This window comes from Gastrolobium bilobum, unplaced genomic scaffold (assembly GCF_033153095.1).
Source record: "Gastrolobium bilobum isolate Gb01-03AN ecotype WA unplaced genomic scaffold, APGP_CSIRO_Gbil_v1 utg45939, whole genome shotgun sequence".
NCBI lineage: Eukaryota > Viridiplantae > Streptophyta > Magnoliopsida > Fabales > Fabaceae > Gastrolobium > Gastrolobium bilobum.
Genome location: NW_026897233.1, coordinates 133,345 through 160,586, shown reverse-complemented (window position 1 = coordinate 160,586; position 27,242 = coordinate 133,345). Strand labels below are relative to the sequence as shown.

Genomic DNA, 27,242 nt, shown 5'->3' with positions numbered 1-27,242 from the left:
TCTTTCATTCTGCACAACACTATCTATCACCAAAGGGAATACCAAAGTGCAAGAAGCCTAACATTATCATGGCTACCTCTGCTATCCAGCAATCAGCATTCACTGGTCAGACTGCTTTGAAGCAGGCAAATGAGCTCGTCCGGAAGACCGGTGGCTTTGGCAAAGGTCGCATTACCATGCGCCGTACCGTGAAGAGTGCTCCTCAGAGCATTTGGTAAGTAGTTCAAATTTGCAATAAACGTTAGCCTTCCCAGTAGTTAAACTACAAAATATTATAAACTTCTTTTTATTTGATATTAGTAGTTATGGATTTTAATATCCTCTATCTCATGTCTCTGGAGAACATAATTACTAATTCTCAGCAAGATGAGGCTAACTAACCAGAAAGCCAGTGATTTATTTTACAAGTATAATAGATTATATAAAAGGTTAATAGCTCATGATACAGCCAAATATAGTCATTACCTTGTCTTGTAAAGGTCTGTAATAACATCCTCTGTAAATATTTGAAGTGAGAACCTGACAATTTGTTTCAGAATCTGACTTTGCATGAATTGTTGTCAAAAAAACAGGTATGGCCCTGACCGTCCCAAGTATTTGGGTCCCTTCTCCGACCAAATTCCATCATACCTGACTGGTGAATTTCCTGGTGACTACGGATGGGACACAGCTGGATTATCAGCTGACCCTGAAACCTTTGCCAGGAACCGGGAGCTTGAGGTAATTCACTGCAGATGGGCCATGCTCGGTGCACTGGGATGTATCTTCCCAGAAATCCTTGAAAAGAATGGTGTGAAATTTGGTGAGGCAGTCTGGTTCAAGGCTGGTGCCCAGATCTTCTCTGAGGGTGGCCTTGACTACTTAGGCAACCCAAATCTGATTCATGCTCAGAGCATCCTTGCAATCTGGGCTTGTCAGGTTGTGCTCATGGGATTTGTTGAAGGATACAGGGTTGGTGGAGGACCACTTGGTGAAGGACTTGACCCAATTTACCCCGGCGGTGCCTTTGATCCACTTGGTCTGGCTGATGACCCTGATGCATTTGCTGAGTTGAAGGTGAAGGAAATCAAGAACGGCCGTTTAGCAATGTTCTCCATGTTTGGTTTCTTTGTTCAGGCCATTGTTACTGGAAAGGGACCTATCCAGAACCTTTTCGACCATGTTGCTGATCCCGTCGCCAACAATGCTTGGGCTTATGCCACTAACTTTGTCCCTGGACAATGAGGATACCAAGATATACCCTTTCAGTTGCCATCTTGTGCTACCATTTGCAGTTCCGCTGTGTTTAACTCCATTTTCACTGATGTAACTACCTGAGCAGAAGAATCTGTATGAGAGCGATTATATATTAGAAATATCAACTCTTATGCATGAATTCAGAATATTTATTGGGTTGTGTTACCTGGTTTTCTAGTTTTCGCATAAGCTGAGCCACCCTTCCTCAAATGTTAATTTGTTCAAACATTGCAACCAAGTTCAAGGCCTCCACTAAAAACAAAAATTCCTAACTATATGAAGGTAAATTACAAAAAAAAAAACCAACCAAATGCACAAATTTAAACTTTTGAACCTCTGTTATCACGTGTTTGACAATCAATGTTAGATCGTTTGCTTAAACTTCAAGATCAGTCTCAAAATGCAGAAACCTTCAAAAGAATAGATGCCTATTAAAACTGAAAGACCGTAATTGTCACTTTGGGATTATAATAATTCTAAACAAAGAAAATGACAGGTGGGAGCATAATATAAAACGATCATAGCACATGTTCATGAAGTTTATCATCTTTATCAACTGAAAAAAGGCCATAATGAATTTCAATTACATAACTATAACCATTCTAAAACCAATACCTCGGCGGGGAGGTTGGGAAGCTCTATAGATGTGTGTCAAAAGCTGCACAAGGATCCATGACATGCGAATGTAGTAATGGAAAGGCAGTCACCAAAAGTCATTGCAAGAGCATAATCCATTTTTGAAATGATGGAAGCGCCTATTATCTCTCACTATAATTTCCCGATCGTATATAGCAGAGAGGAGTTTAGTTACTACATGGCAATCATTACAGACTCGAAGGTTTTTTATAATGCGAATAGGGGTTCTGCCTTCCATATTGCTGAGACCAAAAGAGATGGCCAACCTCTCACTATGGTTCTCTAATTCAGATTCTTTTTCTTTCTCCCCTTCAATATTTAGCAGAACTTGGCTTGTGTCAGGAACATGTCCCGCCAGTTTCAGTTTCTCTCTCATCTCCCTCAACTTAGCATATATACCCTCGGTTTCGGGATGTGATTTATCACCCACAATAAACCGATGAAGTTGACCTTTGTGCTCAATGAAGCTGCATCCAGCATCCTTTATTACTCCTCTCTTCTTCATTATTTCTCTTACATGTGAAACTTTATCCCACTTACCAGCTGCAGCATACATGTTAGAAAGTACAGTATAGCATCCAGTAGCATCTGGATCCGCCTCGATCAAATTATGGGCTGCATATTCACCAATTTCCAAGTTTCCATGGTTCCTAGAACCACCAAGTAAGCTCATCCAAATGAATTTGTTAGGTCTCACTGGCATGCTCTCAATGATATTTTTAGCCTGTTCAAGATACCCAGCTCTGGATAAAATGTCAGTATAGCAACCATAATGTTCAACTGTGGGCTCAATTTTATATTCATTTATCATCATATGAAAAATTCGGCTTCCCTCATCTACCAAGCCTGCATGACTACAAGCATTTAACAACCCAATGAAAGTTATAGCATGTGGTTTCATTCCAATTCTGCGCATTTCCAGAAAAAGTTCAAGAGCTTCATCAGCCAAACCATGCATTCCTAAGCCCACAATTATAGCTGTCCAATGCCCCAATTTCTTGTTGGCTATTGCATTGAAAACGGCCATAGCACTCTCAATGCTGCCACACTTAGAATACATTTCTATCAGCGATGTACCAAGTAAACCATCTAATTCAAAGCCATGCTTAACCATAAACGAATGAATCCATCTTCCATTACCAATAACAGCTAAACCAGAAACTGCGGAAAGAGCACTGAGTAATGTAACATGGGTGGGCATGAGTCCCTCTTTCAACAATTCTTCAAACAATTCTAAAGCTTGGAAAAACCACCCATTGAGCTGGTATCCGGCTATCATGGAATTCCAACTTATTAGATTCCTCATTGGCATCTGGTGAAACAATTGAATGGCCAAATTGATTTCACCAGACTTCATATACCCGTTAATCATGGCATTCCAAGAAACCAAACTCTTATTAGGCATTTGATCAAATATCTGTCTTGCAGCCTCAACCTTGCCACATTTGGATAACCCATCAACCAAAGCAGTCCAGGTAAAAGCATCCCTGCTGGGAATTTCATCGAACAGCATCATTGCCACTTCAACATCTCCATTTCTCGCATAACCATCAATCAAAGAATTCCATGACACTATATCTTTATCAACCACGCGATCAAACACTTTTCTAGCCAAACCCATCTCACCCCATTTAGCATACATACTGACCAAACTACTCTGCACAAACTTATCCGAACCAAACCCAGTTTTCAAAACCAACCCATGAACCTGGTTTCCTTCGTGAATGGCGTTCAAGCGAGCACAACCCTTGATCACGCATGGCAGCGTGAAACCATCCGGAAGGAGGTCGTGAACCATTTCGCGAAACAGAACAAGGGCATCGTTTGAACGATGGTTGTCAACGTAGCACTTGATGATCAAGTTCCATGAAATCAAAGTGGGTCGTTGCATGCTGTCGAAGACGGAACGAGCAAGTTGGAGGTCGTTCATTTTGGGGTCAGCGTAGAGAGCTAAAAGGCGAGAAGATACATCAGGGTGGTTCAAAATGCCTCTTTTGATATACAGAGCGTGAAGTTGGTGTGGTTCTTGTTGTGGTGTTTTGCAGTGATTTTGAGGAAGCAAAATTGGATGCAAAGCGGAACAATGAACCAGTGCCTGCATTGCAATTGCAATTAGCTCACAATCACAACCTTGTAAGCCTTATCGTACCTGCATTCTATGTACTTAAATGTTCTAAATATTGTTATTGAAAGACTTTATTTATTTCTTTTCTTTTTTTGGTAATCTGAGTTTATTTATTTCTATTTGCAAAGTAAGGAGAACGGAGTTGTATTGTAAATTAGGAAAATATTTTCGGTAATCCTGAGTACTTTTATATTACTCGGTACAGAAGTAATATTTTTATACAATCCTTATCTTTATAATTATTTTCACTCATATTTTTTCTTTTTTCTTTTTTGAAAAAGATGTATATACTCCTGATGGAGCTTGCAAATTAGACCACTAATCATTCTCAATTTCTAATATTGTAAATTATAAGCCTCGCTTAATTTATATTTTAAAACAAAAGGCATGATCTAGGCTTATTAAATTGTTTAAGCCATTTAAGAATTAAAAAAAAACTAAAATAATATTATTTAAAATAAATAATATAATATAAGAAAAATCTTGTAAAAAAAACTTATTGCTTGTTTTCTAAGTAAACTTTTTCTTTTAGGGGGTGTTTGGTAGAGGATAATTTTTTTTTTACTAGAGAAATATAATAACCGAGAAAATGGTAAGAAAGTCAGTTTGATGGGAAAGTTTAAAAAAAGATGTTTGGTTGACCGAAATATTACCAGAAAAATTTATTTAAATTGGCAAAATCTATATTCGGGAGAAACTTCGCACCTGTTTTTTCACTTCTCTAGTTATCTCAAAATACCACATCTCAAGTGATATTTTGTAACAGTGAATTTCATCCAAAAATAAACACAAAAGTCATTTCCCCATCCATCCTACTTGCATAGTATTTTTTTCAAAAACCTGAACCAAACATGATATTTTCCAATATCCACTTACACTTTCTCATCAATCCCAAAATAAAACTTTTACCATACACTACCTTAAGATTTTAACCCGTTCTATTTTAATTGATATAATAATTTAAATCTGGCATGAACCGGGAGATAAGCCTTTTGCCCCATTTACATCTTAGTTTATTGGTTCTTGATGGCATAAATGACTTTTCCATGGTGAAAAGTGTTTCCTGTAGTTATGGGCTTGCACCCAAAAAAATAAAAAATGTTTGAGGAGCAGTTATATTGTTCTACATTCCATTTCAATCTGATCAGAGTGATTTAGAATTTTAATGGATCTTCAAGCATATTAAACAATAAAATAAAGTAGGAAAGTACTACCTTGTATGCAAAGTTATTGTAAAAGATTTCTTTTGTGAATATGATATGGTTGGCCAAGAAAATAAGATGGATGTGTGTAGTTATTTTCAAAAACCATCCCCCAATTTTTATTTTTTATTTTTTTGAATTCTAACACAATGTCATGCATTTCCTACACTGAAGGAAGAAAAATTTATGTTCATCTGATTGGGGGGAACTTCAAAGAGATGCACCGGGGAAGGAGTCATCACCATCGTCCTTGTTTTGGCATTCTTTTTTGTTTACAAAAATCATGATTGGATTCTTATAGTTATAATTTATATGAGTGATGTCAATATAAGAACTATTTGACTACAGAAGGCACGCTATTGGTCAGTCTATACGATTATGCGTGTTCTGTGGCTTTAACATCACTTTAACTATAGTTTTAAAAGCATTTACTGTATATACCAAACCATATGTTTATAGTTTATACAGTATAGTTAGTTCTCTCTCTTTCCTTCATAGACACAGTGACTAATTAATCATTGATGGCAAACACCAAAAATATTCCTTCTCAATTCCTTTTGTCTCTTGTGCACAACACGACCCTCCCTCTTAAGCTCCAAAACAAGAATGGCTCCATCAACAGTTGAAAACATATAAAATAAAAAGAAATATTATTCCACCAAGACCAAACAAAGATGTACCATCTTCTCCGAAGCAAACAGTGGCTAAAATTGACAAGCCCAGATAAGCATTACCTAACCATTTATTCTCCAAAATACTCCCTTCCAAATGCTACTATGCATCATCAATTTGGACTCTACCTCTTACCATTTTCCTCCTTGAAAAAGTCCCTTTGGCCACACATCTAGCAACCCTGCCTTCCCCCCTATACTAACTTTTTAACAATTATCTCTTTGTCTTGTTGTCAAACAGCAGTCGATTCTAATCTCTGTTGCTATCATCAGGAATCAATTATAAGGACCCAAATGCAAAAAATAATGCTCAACAGCTAAAATATGATGATCTCCTATATATGCACTTCCTTGTATTATATACCACTTCCAAACCACTACATTCCAAACCCACCAAAATATAGATCCCCTCCTCCACTCCAGTCCCCAAATAAAGAAGACCCAAGATTGAAATTTTTCTCATTGCCAAATGGGTAGGCAAGATAATGATCCTACCATGGTGAACTCCTCCATTGCTCTTCTTCAAGAAAGGTTTAGACAGTTGGAAAAGGTGAAAGAAAGGAGAGAGGGGAAAGAACTTCTTAACTTGTTGTCTTCAGAGAATCAGAGGAACACCTCATCATCAATGAACTCTCTACAACCAAGGTTGGTGGTTCCACATAGGCCAACTCTTCATGATTCTCTTTCTCTTGGACTCAACTTGACAAGCAAGCAAGGTGATCACAACAACATGAAATCACCGCCATCTTTGAATTTATGGTCACAGGGTGCATCAACATCAAGAAATTTTGACAGCTCTGACGTTGATACTTCGCTTCATCTGTAAATATATTTACTTTTGCTTCCCTTATTCCCTATATATATATGTATGTATAATAAACCTATGTTCTCCATCATTTTGTAGCAGTAATCAAGGAGGATTTGTATCAGTTATGCTTCTTCTTCTTCTTTTTTCCCCCTCGAAAGTATGTGTATGATAAATTGTATTTAAAATAAACAATACATATTACGAAAGGTAGAAAAAAATGCCATTGATGGTATCCCATTTTTTTATTTTTTATTTTGTTGAACATATTACAACATTTTGAACTTAAAAAATAAACTTATGACTACCTGCTTCCAGAAACTATTTGTGACTTCTACATAATTTTTTTTTTTTTTTCAAAAGTCAGGATAAAATGCGTATAAATATTTATTTATGATAATTTCTTTTACAAACAATGCTAAATCAAGCGTATTTTTACAATAATTTTTTTACCATTGAAACACTTTAAAATTATGAGTTTTAATATTAATGAATTAAGAACTGGTTTCAAAATTATTAAGTGAAACAAAATTAAAATCTATACCAAGCCTTTTATACAAAGGTTTTTACATGATTGTTTGGTTATCGGAAACAATTTATTTAAAAACCCTGTTTCAATTGATAAAACTTGTCCTACTCCTACCTATAATGTTGATATATAACACTTGTCGCGCATTTACCAGTCAGAATGGGGGAGGGGATTTATGAGGTTTATATTAACATTGTGGGGCATTTGGTAGGGAAAAAAAATTATTCAGGAATTATGAATTTTCTGAAATATGATGAAAAAATAAGTTTTTTGATAATGTTACTAAAAAATTATTTGATAAGTTAAAATATTTCTGTGAATATTGAATTAATTTTCCTATGTTATGTTTGATTAATTATAAAATATTGGCAGGAACGTGTACTAAATTTACAAAATTAACTCCTTACCACCAAAGCCAGACAACTTCAACTTTATTTTATCCTCTCGCCATATTTTACCTTTGCCAACCATAGCTAGTTCTTGCTGCTAAACAAGTCCTGGAGGCCACCAATTTGAAGCCATCAAACACAGTTTCTGCATATTTTATTTTAGAGAGAAAAAAGGTTTTGCAAACTGAAATTCCCCTCCTTTGGTTGTTCTGTCACACCAACATCGACTTATCCCTTCCTGAACCTCAAATCCTAAAGACTTTCCACGGCATGAAATTTTTGTTGGCACTAAAAAATTTAAAATAAACCCAATTCAGAAGTGGGTTTGCCCGGTTTGGGAAAAGTCTCAGAAGGAGAGTCATTTCGTCGAACAGGTCGACGACAAGTTTGAGTGAGGTCAGAGTTGACTAGACGGTTGATGATCATATCGTACTGAAGCGAATAACGGGTGGGATTTGTGGAGAGAAAACACAAGCACAAAGGTTGTTGCGCCTTCTCTGAATGAAATGTGATTTGAATGTTGTGTGCACAAATGCTCAATTAAATCATACATAACCAAAAAAAAATTTGTTGGCTATTATCTCAATGGAGTTGTTGCAAGTCTCTCGTGCCTACTGGTGCATGGAGCAAACTGGCTTGAGGAGCAAACGAAGAACAAAAGAATAAGAAGATATTAGTCATACAAAATTGTTAATCCTGGGAAAATAAAAATACCATGGGTGAGATGGTATTTTGGTTTGGGAAAATATAATGTAAAATAAAATCAAATGATAGAAAAAAAAATTCGATTTTTTTTTTCAATTTTTCTCATACTAAACTTGGGAAACTATTTCCCCCAACACTTTCCCAAGATTTCAAAAAAAATCTCCATACCAAACATCCCTATAGGTAATTGCAATTTGAAAAAGTGGAATTTATAACTTGCCTTTTATACATTTGGATAACTTGTATAACTTACCTTTTACATTTGGATTAATTTATTTATTTTACTATAACTTACTCTTTTAGTAGGTAAAAGTACTAAAAGGCAAGTTATGCAAGCTAAACTGGCTTATAGTTATAGCATTTGAGATGGAAAAAAAATTAATATATTATTATTTTAATAAAAAATTATGAAAATATAGTTATTTTGAACCAATTTACGAATCTATTACACTTAGTCATCTCTTACACAGGCATAACAAGTCGCACCTTACATAGGCATAACCTGTGCAAAGTTGCGCCCCACACAGGCGCTACTCGTCCGGTAATGACACGTAACACAAAAAGTTAATAGTTTAACTGTAAAACTTCGAAAGGCCATAACTGTTGGCTCGAGTGTCCGAATCAGGTTTTTTTTATTTCACATAATATTTTGAGATTTACGCAATAACATCTCATTGAAGGAGATTTAGTAAAAAAAATTAAAAATGTGATTGATGACACAATCTATTTATATTAATGGGAAAAACATCTATCCTTTTAAAGGATATAACCTTATATCATCTTAGATCCTAACCGTTGATTTTTGTCCATCAACGGTTATAATCTATTGGGTCAAACTTAATGAGCTAAATTTATTATTAATTAATTAATAATTTTGATCCAATAAATTATATTCGTTGATGGACAGAAATCAACGGTTAGAATCTAAAATGATATAAGCTTATATCATTTAAAATGACCGATGTTATTCCCTATATTTATATTGAGAAAAAATACATTTAATAAATAATGTATATTTAATTATAATAAATTATTATTATACTATGTCAAGAAGAAAGGAAAAAAAATTATCTATTTTTTCTAGCTATGTTGCACCGACACTGACACGAGACACGGGATACGACACGACACTTCAACACGTTAATTCTAAAAAATGTTAGATTTCGACACGTTTTGATATTAAATAATATTTTTAATTTATGTAGTGTATATTATATTTAATATTCAACAATTTAATAAAAAAATGAAGTTAAACTTATAATACCCACCAATTTTGCAAAGATACATAAAATATTTCAAATATTTATATTAAATTTAATAAAATGGTAATCGTAATCAAATGAATCTAATTATAGTTTGAACAAAAAACGCAACATAATACAAAATTTGATCTCTTTTTTGAATCTCTGCAACGCATGTTGGAGTGTCGAACACGACACGTCACAGTTTTTGAAATGTCGGTGCTTCATAGTTTTCTAAAGTATAAAATTAAACCGATCTCCAACATATTTTGTTTCATTGACCAGAAGTCAACAAATAACAAAAACTTTAAAATTTGAATTGTTTCAAGTCCCATTAATCAATTACACATAATTTTCCCCTCGGAGTGCACAGATTTTTGCCAATTATTATCACAAGCGGTACACCATAACCTAAAAATGTTAAAATTGGCAAATCACAAACTTGTTCTAGTTTTGGAAAGCATTATTAAATTCTTCAGTTATCCTTGGGTTTCAGGAGATAGTAAAAGAAAATAATAACTTCTAAAACCAACATATATTGCATTCACATATGATCTGTGTACCTGATTCTGCTTCTTATTTTATTTATTTTTTAGCTTATTCCTTGGTGGCTTGTACAAAGGTGCTGCAACTACTAAGATGGGTACTTGGTGAATAAATTCGGAGAACCGTAACTATATAAAGTAGGGGTGGCATATCGTGTTCGTGGGTCGGGTTTGGGTCGACCTGTGTCTGACACGAATACGAACAGATTCAACCCGAACATGACCCAATTAATTATTCGTGTCAAAATTCTCAACCTGAACACGACCCATTTTTTTTGCGGGTTGACACGACACGACCCGAAAAATCTTATAAGTGTGATCCATTTATTACACGACTCGCCCAAAAAAAATGCAGCAAATCTGATTGCAATATAACAAAAAAAAAATTCTTCATAACATGGTTATTGGTAGGTAATCTGGAGGTTCCAGTACATTTTGAAACACCGAAAAAAATAATTTTTTCTTCATAACTATGCAAAAGTATCAAAATTACAAGATTCTAAATGCTAAAACAAAAATAAAAAAACAAAAAAGCTTGCACAGACTTTCTCTGCGTTCTTCATGGCAGCATATGATTTGGCATGATCTCTAGTATTGAAAGCTTGCAAAGAAAATTTTGCAAGTGAAACTTTAGTAGATGGGAAAGGAAGATTGCAATATACGAAGGTGGGAAAGAAATAAAATTCAGGTACGGAGGTGGGAAAGGAAGATCCAAGCCTGAGAAGAGTGAAGACTGGGGAAAAAAAAGAAAATCCAAATACAAAGGGAGTCGAAACAGAGGGAAAGAGCGCCGCTGCGGATAGTGAAAGAGTAGTTTGAAACTTAGGGTGTATATTTTTGTTTGATATCATTCAATAAAATTATCATAATAACCTTAAAAAAATTAAAAAAAAATATTTGCGGGTCAGATCGGATTCACGGGTTGACCCGTGATCCGACACGAATATTTTCGTATTATATTTTTCTAACCCGAACACGACTAATTTATTAAACGGGTTGACCCGAATACGAAAATTTCGTGTCGGGTTCGGGTTGGGTTGGCGAGTCGTGTCATAAATTGCCACCCCTAATACAAAGGTGGATGAAAATATTAAATATGAAAATCACAATCAATCAAATCAATGGTGTAAAATTTATTGTTAGACGTTCGGAGCTGAAAAAATGATTTTATTATATATTATAGCAACAATACAAAATTCACATGTTTATCATTTCCATTTTCCCCCATTATTATTTTCATTAGTTTTCAATAATTTTTTTTGTAAATTATTTATTCATCAAAAAAGTTTGATGAGCCGGCATTTCTAAAATTGATTCATTAATAAAAAATTAATATAATTAATAGATCATTTTAGTTATTTTATTTTCAATAATTAAAGTGTAAAAAACTAGATATAATAATTTTGTTAAAAATTTATGTATGTTTTTTTATTCATAATAGATTGCTAATGTTCTAACTTCTAAGGTTGATTTTACAATAATGAGAAAAAAAATTTAAAAAAGAAAACCTAATTTTCCTGTTTAAATAATATTACAGTATTAAAAAATAATTTATACAGGTAGTTTTTATATTAAAAATCTATATTATTATTTAATAATGTTTATTTAATAAATTTAGTAACATTTAAATAATCAGATATATTAACAAATATAAATAATAATATATATTTTTTTTTTCATAATATCAGTGTATCAAAATTAATTGGGGAAAAAATGTGACGTTTCAGAATTTATTTATTTTTTCCCTGAAAATGGAAAAGTTTAGCGAAGTGTGGAAAGGAGGAGTATCCAGAAGCTTCCCAAACCCCATTTTGTGCTCTAACAAACCCCTTCTAAAACCCCACCAATTCGTTCCTCAACGCAGTTTCTGAATCTTCTAGTTCCTTCTTCTTCTTCTTCTCTGTCAAGCTTTGTCCTCAGTATGCACAGGCTCTCTAGGCGCTGTTCCTCTGTCTCTGCCATACTGCGCTACGGCGGCGCACTTCGCCGGGACGTAGCTGCCCCTCTTTCCTCTTCTTCCTTTGCTTCGGTATGCATCTCTTTCATTTTTTCTCGCTTTACTAAGAAGTTTCCTTTTGAAAATTCAATAATCTCTATTAATCGGTCCTAGCTTCAGTAACCAATCCATTTGGACTTCCATTTCTTTGTCCTTTCTGTTTTTACGCATTCTTCTGTTACTTATACAATTTTCTTTTTCTTTAAACATATTGGATACAGAAATTTTCATTGCTACTGTGAAACAATTGTTTCTTTGTCGTTTAATAGTAATTTTCGTAGTTTGATAGTTATTTCCTTTTGGAATTTACAGTTTCAGTGTTTGTGTTTGATTTTTATATCGCGGACATCACATATAAGCTCCATATTTATATCTTAGATTACATTATGTACTTTTCAAGTATAACTGAAGTGCTGTGATAAGGCATGTTGTTCTCATTTTGAACAGTTGTCGTGTTTTTTGAGGTAATCGGGTGTTATATTGTACATTTTTTTTTTTATTATTTGTTGCGAGCAGGTGAGTGAGAATGACACCAAAGCCAGATGGTATTCTGTCTTAAGTTCAGAGAAATTCAGCACCATTAAATCCACTAATCAGCCAAACTTGAAAAGAGATTTGTCTTTGGGCAAACGATATGAATCAACTGCTGCTGAATCAGCTGCGTCCAGTCCCCCTCCGGCTGAGCGATATGAGTACCAAGCAGAGGTATGTCCATTTTTCATATGTGCAGTTCATGTTGACATCAAGTACGCATGTTATATCATGGCCCATGATTTTGGGTAATATGAATCATTGGCAGGTTAGTAGGCTCATGGACCTCATTGTTAACAGTTTATACAGTAACAAGGAAGTGTTTCTCAGGGAACTTATCAGGTATATTCTATCACTGTTGTTGATGTTTGAGTGATATTTGCTTATTTCTTGTCTTGAAATCTTTTTGGCAGAACTGGAATTGGTTCATTAGGCGCCTGATTTGATGTGGAATTATATTATTAGAGCCTTGGTGTTTGTTATGTTTCATTGGTGCGGAACATATTCAACTGTATTCTTGATAATAATAACTTAAACCGCCTTTCAAGGGCTTACCCTGGTTGTGGTGTCATGGTTTTCCCCCAGATATACTGCAAGAAGTTTCAGGATCTGTTTTAAAAAATGTATTTTAGTTTCTGTTTTTTCTTTCAGAAAACTCTGTCTAAAAAGAAAGTTGAAAATCCAAATATAGAGGCATATGTCTTTAGTATTGATTGGCTGTTACATATTTCTGTGTTGTCCACTCTGTTAATCTATGCATTTTTGTTTACAGCAATGCAAGCGATGCCTTGGATAAGCTGCGGTTCCTGAGCGTGACGGAACCTGAACTGTCAAATGATGCAGTTGATTTTGTTATCCGAATTCAAGCTGATAAAGATAATGGGATTATCACTATTACGTAAGATAAATCGCTATAATTAGTGTTTGGTTATCTTTTTAAATTCAGTTGGTGCTGAAACTTTTGTTTTATTGCAGTGATACAGGCATTGGTATGACTAAGCAAGAACTAGTTGATTGTCTTGGAACTATTGCTCAAAGTGGAACTGCAAAATTTTTGAAGGCTCTGAAGGTCTTACCACTTCTGACTAATGGTTTACAATTTTATTGTCTTTGTACTCTTTTTCTCTTATGTATCTTATATGCTGACAAAGGTATATCATTTAAAAAGGATAGCAAGGATGCTGGCGGTGACAACAACTTAATTGGTCAATTTGGTGTGGGATTTTATTCTGCTTTTCTGGTTTCTGACCGGGTATGTATTTGCATAAAGGTAAAAATGTAATACTTTTTATTTAGTATCTGGTAGTTATATATTTTTTGTTGTTTGAAGGTGGTTGTCTCAACCAAGAGTCCAAGATCCGATAAACAATATGTTTGGGAAGGGGAGGCAAATGCTAGCTCATATACCATATCTGAGGAGACAGATCCTGAAAAGCTGATTCCAAGAGGAACTCGCCTTACACTGTACCTTAAGGTATGTTGATAATCTCCTTTTTTGACTTTTTAAATAATTTTTTTAGTTTTTCTAATTCATGAACTTACAATGTGTGCATTTCACCTGCTGCTTACTTTCAGAGGGATGACAAAGGTTTTGCTCATCCAGAGCGGATTCAAAAGCTTGTAAAAAATTATTCACACTTTGTCTCATTCCCGATATACACTTGGCAGGAAAAGGGATACACCAAAGAAGTATGGGCCATCTATACACTCCAGATCTTTTTAGTTCAATAACACTATATATCACCATATTATTTGTGTGTTGAGTTAATTTATCCTCCTCTGAAAAGCAAGATTGTAAAATAACTTTTGGAGCTTTTATTAAAATTTGCTCTCATTCCAGGTGGAGGTTGATGAGGATCCAGCTGAAGCCAAAAAAGATGAACATGATGAGAAGACTGAGGTAATTATCTGATTGTTCTGCATTTATACTGAATCAAGTGTTTATATGAGTGTTATTGTTAAGCTGCTGCATATTTACTGATTTATGGCTTTGACACACTGTTATGACAGAAGAAGAAAAAAACTAAGACTGTTGTTGAGCGGTACTGGGATTGGGAGCTCACAAATGAGACCCATCCAATCTGGGTGAGTTTTATGATTTCCAATTGCATGTTTTGTGCCTAATTTGGCAATTTATTACTTGAATGACGATTTAGACATTATTTTGCAGCTTCGCAACCCTAAAGAAGTCACTAAAGAGGATTACAATGAATTTTACAAAAACACTTTTTCTGAATACCTGGACCCATTAGCATCATCACACTTCACCACAGAGGTAAGAATTTTTCAGTCTAAAATCTCAAGTGTCATCTTGTTGTGCGTAGTGGATATGTTTATTTCTTTAATTCAGACTTCAGCTGGACAACATAGCATGATAACCTCAATTTTTTTCTAAAGGAGATTCATACTACTAATTTGGCAGCTAATATTTTGATGTTTATTTTTATTGACATATGTGCTGGGGATATTTGCTATTGCAGGGTGAGGTAGAATTTAGGTCTATACTTTATGTTCCTGCCTATGCTCCCTCAGGGAAGGATGACATAATCAATCCCAAGACCAAGAATATAAGACTTTATGTGAAGAGAGTGTTCATTTCAGATGACTTTGATGGAGAACTGGTATAAGCACTTTGCTATCTACCACCTTGAGTAACTGGATGGTGTTCTCATAATCTTATCATACACTGATGTGTTATTTGCTTGAACAGTTCCCCCGATACTTAAGCTTTGTAAAAGGTGTGGTCGACTCAAATGACCTTCCACTCAACGTGTCACGTGAAATTCTTCAAGAGAGCCGCATTGTAAGTAGATAGGGAGCACACATGTACTTAAAGTTTAAACCTGGAATTTTCTTTGACGATACATGTATGAAATTCCTTATTAGTTTTATCTTGCTTAATTTTTTTCTACATGGTGCTTGAAGGTGCGGATTATGAGGAAACGCTTAGTTCGAAAGGCTTTTGACATGATTCTGGGGATATCCATGAGTGAGAACAGAGAGGTATATTGTCATTCTGAAAATTTAGTTGATACAGTTTTCCTTTTTTTTTTTCTGTGTTTTATTGAAGAACTAGGATAAATTGAGCTTAGATACCTTAGCATTATATATATCTTACTCAGTTGTTTTACATACCTTTTTATATAACTGCTCTTTATACAAAGGACGGCATGCTTCCTGTTAGTATTTTACCAGCTGCTTTATTCTGTTTGCAGGACTATGAGAAGTTCTGGGAGAACTTTGGCAAACACTTGAAATTGGGTTGCATTGAAGACCGTGAGAATCACAAACGTATTGCTCCATTGCTTCGGTTTTTCTCATCCCAAAGTGAAGAAGAACTGATCAGCTTGGATGAATATGTTGAGAACATGAAACCTGATCAAAAGGATATTTATTACATTGCCAGTGACAGTGTGAATAGTGCAAAGAACACACCTTTCTTGGAGAGACTTGTGGAGGAAAATCTTGAAGTATGAGCTTATTTTTAGTAGATTTTGTAACTTTTAATCCTTTAATTAACTTATTTTTATTTATTTTTATATATTGGTGTTTCTGTAATATAATTTTTCAGGTGCTGTTTTTGGTGGATCCAATAGATGAGATTGCCGTTCAAAACCTCAAATCATACAAGGAAAAGAATTTTGTTGACATTAGCAAGGAAGACTTGGATCTAGGTTTACTTTTTTCTTTATGCTTTCTTTTGATTATTTGTTTTGGACTTGTGCTACATTGGACAAACACTCATCTTAGTCAAGGGTATTAGCATTTTGCTGACCTAATATTTGTTAGTCTCTCTTTCGAGCCAATATTAATATTGACAATGGTGTGAATTCATGATTCAAAGTTCTTTACTGCTCAAACATGTTAAATATAGTTAGTTATTTCTGCAGGGGATAAGAATGAGGAAAACGAACAGGAGATGAAACAGGAATTCAGCCAAACTTGTGATTGGATTAGGAAACGTTTGAGAGATAAAGTTTCCGAGGTTCAAATTTCAAAACGACTTAGCTCTTCACCTTGTGTTCTGGTGGCAGGAAAATATGGTTGGTCTGCTAACATGGAAAGGTGGGTCTTCCTTCTCTTAGATATTAAATGATGTATTTTGAAGATATAAGTAACAATCCCCGGTGTGTGATCAATTTTGCTGTAGGCTAATGAGGTCTCAAACTATGGGTGATGCCTCCAGCATGGAATTCATGAGAAGCAGACGGGTGTTTGAGATCAACCCTGAACACCCTATTATCAGGAACTTGGATGTACGAAATCCCCAATTCTTTTCTTTGTCATGAGTAATACGTTTAGTGTTATAATAAATTGCAAATTGAAATTATGGTAACTTACTTTAATGGGTAATTTTCAGGCTGCTTGCAAAACAAATCCTAACAATGAAGAAGCCCTCGGAGCTATTGATCTTTTGTATGATGCAGCTTTGGTTTCCAGTGGTTTTACGGTAAGCTCATGGCTTGATATTATTGTTATGATATGAAAGTTCCATTGTGAAATTAGACCATGTCAAGACTAGTTGCACTATGCTTGGGGTGCTAAATATTTTTGATAGCAGAGAGAAGTGTTTCAAAGATGCTCAATGTGCTAATCCTTTTTAGTTATTCAAACCGAAACGCTTTTTAAACTTGTGTCTTTTGGCTCAATCTGTTGGTGTGTAGCCTGATAATCCAGCAGAGCTTGGAGGAAAGATATATGAGATGATGGGTACTTTCACTGGTAAATGGTCAACTACTGATCAGTTTCAGTCCACTGGATCCCAGCCCCATGTCCCAGAAACTGTAGAAGCTGAGGTGGTCGAACCTACTGAGGCTGGCAGTCAGAAATGAACGGATTTTCATCCACATTTTTGTTTTCTCTCTTCCGTTCTTTCTTTCATGGCTGTTGACGGGCGAAATCATATTCTTGAAGAACATTGGTAGTAGTATTTTATAGATACCTGAGGATTTTTCAATATAATAACATATCGGGAAGCACTTGTAATTGATCCTTTTCGTTGTGATTTATGTAGTTAAAACATCCACAACCACCAAGTATTTCTTATATTTGAATTTAAGTAGTTTTTCTTTTATTTTGGAAAAGTATACTATATAGTTTGTGCGAGTGTTTTCCATGGTGTATAAGAATTATTAGAATTAGAACGGAGCATTTGCGCTTGCTCTGGCATACGCCCCATAGATCATTAGGCTGTGCTGTGCCATACCAACTCAATAATGGTACGTTTGATTTTTAAACAAGAGATAGCGAAATAATTATACTCTATTTAATTAGTTAAATTGTATAAAATCAAGATAGTAAGCAACTTGGATGGAATGTATCTTTAAATTTTTATTACTAATTACATTAGGTTATAAATTTTTATTTGCAGTAAAACAAATGGAAAAAAAATATTTTTTATTTTCTTAAATTTATTGCATATAAATTGTATGATTTATTCGGTATTATAATAAGTTCTCAATTGTTGATCAAATACGAAATACGAAAAAAAATAAATTGTTTGTGCAGTCAGTTAATGTGTATCAAGCGCAAGTGCTAACAGCGAGCAAAATTTTTAGCGTCTTAGATATTTATAATGTACATTGGTCAAGTGGATGAGATTGCTTACCAAAAAAAAAAGTGGATGAGATTGACGACGGAGTCTACCTCATCAATGTGAATGAACAAGCTTTGAGTTATTAGGTCAGCTCAAAAGGCAAAATGTTATAATTAATATAAATTTTAAAATAAATTATTCAGATTTGAAAGTATTTTCTAAGATGATACAATTGGATGAGATTATATTGTCCGATTCAAATTTCATTACCAGTTATATTGTTATTCCTTCTCTTCGTCTAAATATCAATTATTATAATATTATATAATAATTACGATCATAAAAAATTAATTATTATTTTCAAAATTAACTTTAAGTTTATTTAGTCAAATAATAATTATCATAATAAATGATTCTCAGGCTGGAATCCTTTAAATTTATAACCATTCATCAAGATTTAATAATTTTATTTTTATTTTTAATGAAATGATTTAATGTATGTTGAATCAGAATTTCAACTAACTTTCACTCTTTCTCTCTTTTCTTAATATTATGATCTAATTGTGTTTAAGATTAGTAGATTAAGTAAACATAAAAAAAAAGATAGGCACAATATTCTATTTCAAAAATAATTATCTAAGCCTAAAATAATTTTAAGGGGATATGTAATTCTACCTACTTTCTTTATTTATCTCCAATACTATTATTATATCAGAATCTCAATTAACTTTTATCATTTTTCTCTCATCTTGAAATTCTGATACAACAATATTAGAGATTGATAGACAACTCACAATGTGGACATAAAAAAAGGTAGGTAGAATAATCTATCTCAATTTAAAGATGTATTAAATAAATAATGGAATAAGATATTATACTTACCTTTTTTCATGCCTACTCTATCTACCCATCTCCAAGATCGTTAGATCACAATTTTTACTAACTTTCATTACTTTCGTCCTTTTTCTCTTTATCTTGATATTCTAATCTAATATTCTATCCCATAAACAATTTATTTTTAAATTTATATGAATTATATCATTTTGCCACGATCTAAATTGAACAAGTAAAACCTTTTAATTAAAAAAAATGAAAGTAAAAGGGAATGGGTGGAGAGACATAAGAAAAAGGTTGGAAAGGACAAAGAAACGTTGAGGCTCCAAAAAAAAAGAGTGCTACTACAATGCAACTGAATAAAATGCCTGTTTCGATCCTCTTATTTCCAACCACTTTTGAGAAAAAACGCGTAGACCGGCTGAACTGGTCATCCAAGACCGTGGCGTTGAAAAAGACGACCTCTTTCCCACTATCACAGTTCAAATTTATTATTCGGTTTTTGTCATCTTCTCCTTAGTTCGCCGGTTCAGTCTTTTCCCCGGTCTGAACCGTACCACCCGCGAGGGGTAAAATGGGTACACATGCAATTCTACTTTGACCTAAATCCCCGTCTCCTTCTTTGATCCCATTTGTGTGAAGACACTCCAATTGGTGAGTCTTCTGTTGCGTTTTCTTCTTCTCCGGTGAGCTTCTTCTCCTTTTAAATCTAAATTATCTCTTCTTCTTCTTTTTTATTAAAAGATATTTCTGCTGTGATTGCATGAATTTGTGTGAACATTTCAAACTTCCTTTGCAGCAAATTTTTATTCTTTTTAGCTGAACTGCTGAATTTTAGGGTCAACTTTGTTTGGTTGTGGCATTCAAGTTGCATCTTTATCGTTTGATCTGCTGTTTGATTTGATGAGTTAGCTTCTGTGAGATTGCATATATAGCTCTCTCTCTTTCTCTCAAGCTTCTTTTATATGATGAGAAGATATTACATAATAGCATCAGCAGTAGAATCCATAGTGTTAAACTGTATGTATTTTCTTGTGAATCCTGTGTTGATCATGAAATTATGAAAATTGCTTCTTCTGATTTAATTATTTTTGTTTTGGGACCTTTCATGGAAAAGTATTCTTTGTCTCCCGCTTGCTTTGTCTTTTCTTTTTATTTATTTACTGTTTCTGTATTTTGGAGGTTTGTATGGAATGGGGGCAGAGCTTCCAAGGATGCAACTTTTAGCTGATTATGAATTTTCTCAAGTTCCTCATCTATTTGTAACTTTGTAGTAATTCTAGTATAACAATCATGTGTGCTGCTGGTATAAGATGCATATTATCATATCTGCTATTTACTGGCAAAGTAAATCTTTTTTATGTGTATGTCACTAGGCTCTAACATAAAACAGGAGCCTTAGCAAAACCAAAATGCTCCCTCCACGACAGCAGAACCGGGTTGGAGGATTACAAACATCTTTGTCTCTAGTTTCTTCAGATCCTCGTCTTTCTCCGGAGGAACCTAGATCAAACTCTGACAATCTCCGTGAATCTCCTACTGAAAGTGCGAGTTCTCGAGAAACTTGGCCTACTGCCGATGCAATCGCTGCAAAGAAGATGGAGAATGGAAAAGCTGAGAACGATTGCCCTGATCAGTCGGTTATTCGTCGTGTTTCTAGTGCAGACAAAATTAGTCTCCAGGACATTGCAAGAGAAAGAGTTGATATAATATGTGAAAAAATGCATCGTCTACCTGATGAATTTCTAGAAGAGCTGAAAAATGGACTTCGAGTTATCCTTGAGGGAGGGAATGGCTCCCAGCATAGGGAAGAATTTTTCATTTTGCAGAAGCATGTTCAGAGTAGAGCTGATTTAACAGCCAAGACATTGATAAGATCACACCGTGTGCAGCTTGAAATCCTTGTTGCCATAAATACTGGAATTCAGGGATTTTTACATCCTAGCATCAGTCTATCGCAGACTTCACTGATTGAGATATTTGTGTATAAGAGATGCAGAAACATAGCTTGCCAAAACCAGCTTCCAGCTGATGATTGTACTTGTGAAACATGCACCAATAGCAATGGTTTCTGCAATCTTTGCATGTGCGTTATATGCAGCAAGTTTGACTTTGAAGTGAATACATGCCGATGGATTGGATGTGATTTGTGTTCTCATTGGACTCACACAGATTGTGCCATTCGTGAGCAACTTATTTGCATGGGCCCTTCTGTGAAGACTGGAGCAGGACCAAGTGAAATGGTTTTCAGGTGTCAAGCATGCAATAGGACTTCAGAACTGTTGGGTTGGGTTAAAGATGTCTTCCAGCATTGTGCCCCATCATGGGAAGGAGAGGCCTTAATGAGGGAACTTGATTTTGTTAGCAGGATCTTTCACGGTAGTAAAGACCCACGAGGGAGGAAACTCTTTTGGAAATGTGATGATCTCAAGGAAAAACTGAAAAGCGGAAAAGTGGAATCTAAGGCTGCATGCAGGGCAATATTGATGGTTTTTCAAGGTACTAGTTTTCTAATTTACCTTCAAATTATAGTCTTCCAATTTCTTCGTTGACATAGGCTTTGTATACATACTATTCATATATATAGTATGAATATGATATTATTGTAGTTTGCATTTTATTTTATTTTTCTCATTCACTTTTTCTGTATCATATTTCATTATGTCTAAAAGGATGAAAATTCTTTAAAACTGAGTTAGGAATGATTTTAAAAAAAGGCTTTTAGACTATATTTTGAAATTATTGTTTCATTCCAATTTTCTCTTCATTAAAACCTGAATTTAAACACATCTAGGAATAAAATGTTGGTTTGCAATCACTAGAAAAGCATGCATGATCAGTAAAGCTAATGCTATAGTTGCAAGTTGCAACTGATATTTGGCTTTTCTTTTAATTATGTATTTTTTCACCTTGTTCTAACCAATGATTTTCCTACATGAAGAGCTTGAGGTGGACTCTCCAAAGAGCCTGGAAAATGCAGAAAGTGGAAGGCTGATTGCCCCACAGGAGGCATGCAATAGAATTGCTGAGGTGGTGCACGAGGCTATAAGAAAGATGGAAATAGTAGCTGATGAGAAGATGAGAATGTTCAAGAAGGCTCGCTTGGCTCTTGAGGCTTGTGAACGTGAATTAGCAGACAAGGCCAGAGAAGCAGGAGAACTCAAGATGGACAGGCAAAAAAAGAAGATACAGATTGAAGAACTAGAGAAAATTGTGAGGCTGAAAAATGCAGAGGCTGATATGTTCCAATTGAAGGCTAATGAAGCTAAGCGAGAGGCCGAGAGGCTCCAAAGGATTGCTCTTGCCAAGTCAGATAAATCAGAGGAAGAATATACTAGCAACTATTTGAAACAAAGATTAAGTGAGGCTGAGGCTGAGAAGCAATATCTGTATGAGAAGATCAAATTGCAGGAGAGTTCTCGTGTATCACAGAGCAGTAGTGGTGGTGACCCCTCTTCAATGCTGATGTATTCCAAAATCCATGATCTTCTCTATAGTGTTCCTCCCAAGGCTGACAGTCAATCTAATGAGTGCCACCCCTTCCGAACAAACCCATGAGTACTGGTTCAGTGTATGTTATAATCTTTTACATATTATAGAAAGGCCATTCAGAATTGATGAAGAGTCAGTCTAATTCTATTAGATTCGAGACAGTATAAGCATTTTTAGAGGGAAAAAGGTACTGCTAGTGAGGGCTTAAAATCAGTTTGAAAGTAAGCTTTTTATATATGCGGTGTATGTATGAATGTACTTTTGTGACAAATTGTTGATTGTTGCTTAATTTGTGGAATCTAATTAGTTGGTCAATATTTTTAACATTGTGATGAGCTTAGTCTTATTTTTTATGTCCTCTGTGAGTTGGATCAGGGCTAGAGGCCAAATAGATCGAATGTGGAGACAGAAAAAGTGATGTTTTATTATATTGATAAAACGGTATGACATTACAGCAGAAGGGCAAGTATTTTTCTTGCCTTACTGGAAAGGTGGGATACTCATCTTTTTAACAGATGGAGCTGGGTTTGGCACATTGCTATTCTTTGGGGGACCCTTAGGTTCTGGACCTCGGTGAAAAGGAACAATGTTGTCAAATGTCATAGCAGCACTGATTCCATGGCACCTTATTAAAGAACTTTGGCACACATTTGGTGTGACAATCCTTGCGTTGTTGACAAACAAGCCTGATCTCCCGGTGTTGGTGATGCTGATAACCCTGCTTGGAATGCTAGAGGGAACCACAGAGCCATTTGGAAAATGTAATAGATGATTGAGCACTAGTGGTGTTGGAATAGAATGGCTGAGTACGAAATCATGGAGCTGATCTGGAGTTATTGAGAACTGAGATAGTTCTTCATCATTTGGCATTAGGAATGTCAGATCATTGTTTTGCAGTGAGTTGGGCTGGCTGTTGAGGATTTTGAGGAGGATAACAAAACCATAGTAAGAGCGACTTCTCATGTCAGCCATGGCTGCCTGCAGGTCGGTTTGGTTGAATGAAGTTGTGGACTGACATTTACTAACTGTAAAGAGTGTAATAAGCAGCACAAACCAGAGAGCCATTAGGGGAAAATAATGAGGTTTTGGTTGAATGTCTACTATTTGTGTGTACTGAATGGAATTAAATCTCACTTTGCTTGCTATTTATAGCCATGTTAGTAATTCACGCCTATGTTGCCACACTTTTTTCCCCTTTCTAGGTTGGTGGTATGCCGGTTGTGCATGAAGAGGTGCTGAGAATGTGTTAGCTAGAAAGCTGAGAATGTGCTTTGGAGGGTGAACAAAAATAAATCAATAATGAAGCCTTCTTGTTAATCATCCTGAAAGTTGAGTCTGCATCTTCATCTTATTATATCTCCATATTTTTCTTTTGTGCCTTAATGGTAGAAGGAGTGATACTGTCTTCAACCTCAAAATTCTACTTATTCTAATCAATTGACTGTATCCGAGTTAGACCCATTTTCTTATTCTACCTTTAGTATTTGTAGTGAAATAAGGATGAAAATTATATTAAGAGAGAGCAATCATAAGCTGATGGAAGATTGGATGGTGTGTTTTGTGTTTTGGAGCTAATGGGAGTAAATTAAATAAATGGTCATCATTTACTTTTTTTAATTCTTTTCCTATAGTTTCAATACATATGTAAACTCCTAGGAAACCCAGAATTCATCGTTGGTGACTGGACGAAAGCAGTTAGTTAAACAATGAGTAAATACCCTATTTGGTCCTCAGCAAATTTCACGATACCCGTTTTAGTCCCTAGCAAATAAAAAGGTCTATCGTGATCTCTAAGAAATTCAAAATGGATCCATTTTAGTCCTTTTAGGGACTAATATGGATCTTTTTTGAATTTGTGAGGGATCACGATTTCAACTAAATGGGTCTATTTTGAATTTTTTAAGGACCACGATGGGTCTTTTTATTTGTTAGGGACTAAAGCGGGCATCGTAAAATTTGCTGAGGACCAAAAAAGGTATTTACTCTTAAACAATAAAGGTCAGTGTCTAAAGGACCAGCTAGACTATTAGATTGACTTTATTTTATGGGAAAAAGGTGTGTTATTTTAAATGACACATTTTATATCCTTACACTCTCACAAAGAGGAGAGATTTATATCTTTAAAACTTTTCTCACTCGTTCTCTCTGTTATGATTTATCTCTTTTTCTCACTTAAAATAATACAATTTTATGTCTTTATACACTTTTTTTCCTTATTTATTGAAAAAACTAAATTTGAGAGTAAAAGGGAAAGTGGAGGGAGCAAAAGAACTATCTTTAACTTCCTGTTTTTACAGTTTACAGAAACGTATTCGCAATATATATATATATATATATATATATATATATATATATATATAGGATTTTATAAGAGTTATATTGTAGAAAAAATGATTATGTTATGTTATAGAGATTCGTTTTGCGTGCCGTAATTGTTTTTTCTTCAGAACATGCGGGCTCCACAAAAGGTTGTGTGTGTAGAAAAATTTTTGTGATCATGTTAACTGATGAATGCAAATATCATATATATATTTATTGTAAACGACAATAGGAAAAAAAAAAAACTTTACCGTTAGACTATACATCCTAACCAGTTATTGTACCAACAATAGGAAAAACAAACTTTACCGTTGGACTATACATCCTAACCACTCTGGTTTAGGTTTTGCACGGGTTATACATTTGACCCAAAATTGGTGAACTGATCTTGAACCGAGTTCAACTAATATTAAACCACATTGATTTTTTAAAAAAATCAAATTTGTGAAATTTTGAACAAAATGTTTAAAAAATACTATTAATGAAATTTAAACCTAGACAATGTGAATTATAACTTGTAGTACGTATTATTAAATTAACTCTATTATTGGTCAAATGCTCCGAATTTTATATCCATATATATATATATATATATATATATATATATATATATATATATATATGAACCAATGAACCACTGGTTAAATTGATTATTCATTGACCCAGTATCTTGATCGAATCGAAGACCAGTTCAAAATGATAACACTTATTCTAATAATCAGCCAAGTTTTAACTATAACTTATATCTCTCTCTCTCTTTTCTTTTAAGATTATTGAACAAGAATTAAAAAGTCATCATTTGACCAAATTACTTTTTATTTAAGTATTTAAAATATGAGGAAGGTTATATTTATTATTATTTTGATCTTATTACTCTTACTACATAATTGATTATCGTTGGATTAATTTGGAATTAAACAGTAGTTAATTTTTTCAATTTTTTTAACTGTTGATTTTAAATTAATCTAACGGTGACCAATTATGTAATAAGAGTAATAAGACTAAAATAATAATAAATATAATCGCCCTCTTAAAATATAATTATTTTATTAATATTTTCTCTCGTTAATCTTAATCACCAAATTAGTCCCTTAAAAACTGAGTGTTACCATATTAGCCTCCAAAGATTTTTGTCATTAAACTAATAATATATAAAATAGTTATCAAGTTCATCTTTGGTGTTACCTTTTAGTCCACCATAATAAAGTTTTAAATTTTTCGGACACTAAACTGATGACAATATATTTAAAACTAGTATAGTAATGCGCAACATTTTGATGGACTAATAGAAATTTTTTTAAAAGACTAACGTGGTGATATCTTAAATTTTTAAAAAAACAAGTAATTAAACAGTTTAATCTTAAAAAAAAATTAAGAAAAATTGTTTTCTAAAATAATACTATTAATATTTTTTAACTAAAATAAAAATAAAAAATAGCTGTGCAGCTCTACATGCTTGAACTTTCTATACTACATCATAAAATAGCAAGCCAAAAAATTTAAGATTGTTAAATGTTTAAACTATTTTCAGCATGTATTTTAATAATTTATAACACAAATTAATATCTTCTAATTGATTTGAAAAATAACAAAAGTATAGTTATATTTTTTTAATACATAAAAAAGTAAGATTATTGATTATATGACAACACAAAAGCAAGATGTCTGTACAATATAAATTAATAGATGTAAGATAAAACTCACCCGTCCTGAAAACTCCAAAGCTCCACCACGGCAGACAAACAAAAATCTATTGGGGCGTTTGGTTGAGGAAAAATTTTATGAATAATAGGAAAATGTTATTGATAGGAAAATGGGGAGAAGTGAGTTTGGTAGAAAAATGTGAAAAAAAAGTTGTTTGGTTGGAAAAAAAATTACCGAGAATATTAGGTAACATTTATAAAGTCTATGTTTGGCGGTAAGTAAAATATAGATGGAATAAAAAGTTGCTATTACAAAAATAACCCTGTTTTAAAATTTGAAATGAATCAAGATGCTACCCTCTACACGTAAAAGTTGCAATTACGATAATATCTTAGCGTTTTAGGAGGTTATTTTCGGTTGCTTTATTTTTTCATTTTACAATTTAGTCGTCTATCCTCGGAAAACCATGTCCAACTTCTCTTTTTAAACAGTGCAGATGGCTAACTTTCTAAGCCAAATGGGGAAATGCTATGCGAATGGCATAGATGGGCAACTTTTATGAATCTCTCTACCAAACAAGGACATTGTGTTTTGCCAAGTTGATTTGCCTAAGGAAATTTTAAGATCTCCTCAACCAAACAACACCTTATACTTTAATTACGTACTTTATTTTTGTGTGCGTGCGTGTGTGTGTGTATATATATATAAATTCTCATTCAGTTTAAAGCAATGTTATTTAACCGGCCCGGTCATTGATCTGGTCGAGGTACCGGGTTACTGGGTCACTAGTTCAACCAGTAGGTCAC

At 34.1% G+C, this 27,242-nt stretch overlaps 6 protein-coding genes across 7 annotated transcripts; 4 read left to right on the top strand and 2 right to left on the bottom strand.

Annotated features, from left to right (window-relative positions):
* Positions 1-1,375, top strand: LOC133305062 (chlorophyll a-b binding protein 151, chloroplastic). The gene is made up of 2 exons (XM_061505186.1): positions 1-214; positions 573-1,375. The coding sequence occupies exons 1-2, from the start codon at positions 69-71 to the stop codon at positions 1,222-1,224; spliced, it is 798 nt and encodes a 265-aa protein (XP_061361170.1). The 5' UTR covers positions 1-68; the 3' UTR covers positions 1,225-1,375.
* Positions 1,376-1,402: 27 nt separating this feature from the next.
* On the bottom strand, positions 1,403-4,017 carry LOC133305061 (pentatricopeptide repeat-containing protein At1g08070, chloroplastic-like). Its single transcript, XM_061505185.1, has 3 exons — positions 1,852-4,017; positions 1,571-1,646; positions 1,403-1,488 (listed from the first exon to the last, which is right to left on the bottom strand). Exon 1 carries the CDS (start codon positions 3,971-3,973, stop codon positions 1,940-1,942), a length of 2,034 nt encoding a protein of 677 aa, XP_061361169.1. The 5' UTR covers positions 3,974-4,017; the 3' UTR covers positions 1,403-1,488; positions 1,571-1,646; positions 1,852-1,939.
* Positions 4,018-6,263: 2,246 nt separating this feature from the next.
* LOC133305041 (uncharacterized) lies at positions 6,264-6,895 on the top strand. Its single transcript, XM_061505149.1, has one exon. It carries the CDS (start codon positions 6,340-6,342, stop codon positions 6,694-6,696), a length of 357 nt encoding a protein of 118 aa, XP_061361133.1. The 5' UTR covers positions 6,264-6,339; the 3' UTR covers positions 6,697-6,895.
* A 4,968-nt stretch (positions 6,896-11,863) lies between these two features.
* On the top strand, positions 11,864-17,700 carry LOC133305040 (heat shock protein 90-6, mitochondrial). 2 transcript variants are annotated; one of them, XM_061505148.1, is made up of 20 exons: positions 11,864-12,113; positions 12,594-12,785; positions 12,880-12,953; positions 13,384-13,509; positions 13,587-13,680; positions 13,780-13,863; positions 13,942-14,085; positions 14,187-14,300; positions 14,452-14,511; positions 14,622-14,696; positions 14,782-14,886; positions 15,092-15,232; positions 15,322-15,414; positions 15,537-15,614; positions 15,827-16,081; positions 16,183-16,285; positions 16,502-16,676; positions 16,762-16,867; positions 16,972-17,061; positions 17,276-17,700. In XM_061505148.1, exons 1-20 carry the CDS (start codon positions 12,006-12,008, stop codon positions 17,441-17,443), a joined length of 2,385 nt encoding a protein of 794 aa, XP_061361132.1. In that variant the 5' UTR covers positions 11,864-12,005; the 3' UTR covers positions 17,444-17,700. The 2 variants fall into 2 exon arrangements, with proteins under 2 accessions (XP_061361132.1, XP_061361131.1); XM_061505147.1 differs by having other exon boundaries at positions 11,865-12,113; positions 12,597-12,785.
* Positions 17,701-19,540: 1,840 nt separating this feature from the next.
* Positions 19,541-22,800, top strand: LOC133305045 (OBERON-like protein). The gene is made up of 3 exons (XM_061505156.1): positions 19,541-19,667; positions 20,358-21,480; positions 21,923-22,800. The coding sequence occupies exons 2-3, from the start codon at positions 20,394-20,396 to the stop codon at positions 22,537-22,539; spliced, it is 1,704 nt and encodes a 567-aa protein (XP_061361140.1). The 5' UTR covers positions 19,541-19,667; positions 20,358-20,393; the 3' UTR covers positions 22,540-22,800.
* A 42-nt stretch (positions 22,801-22,842) lies between these two features.
* Positions 22,843-23,762, bottom strand: LOC133305046 (uncharacterized). The gene has a single exon (XM_061505157.1). It carries the CDS (start codon positions 23,536-23,538, stop codon positions 22,954-22,956), a length of 585 nt encoding a protein of 194 aa, XP_061361141.1. The 5' UTR covers positions 23,539-23,762; the 3' UTR covers positions 22,843-22,953.
* Between the last annotated feature and the right edge of the window lie 3,480 nt (positions 23,763-27,242).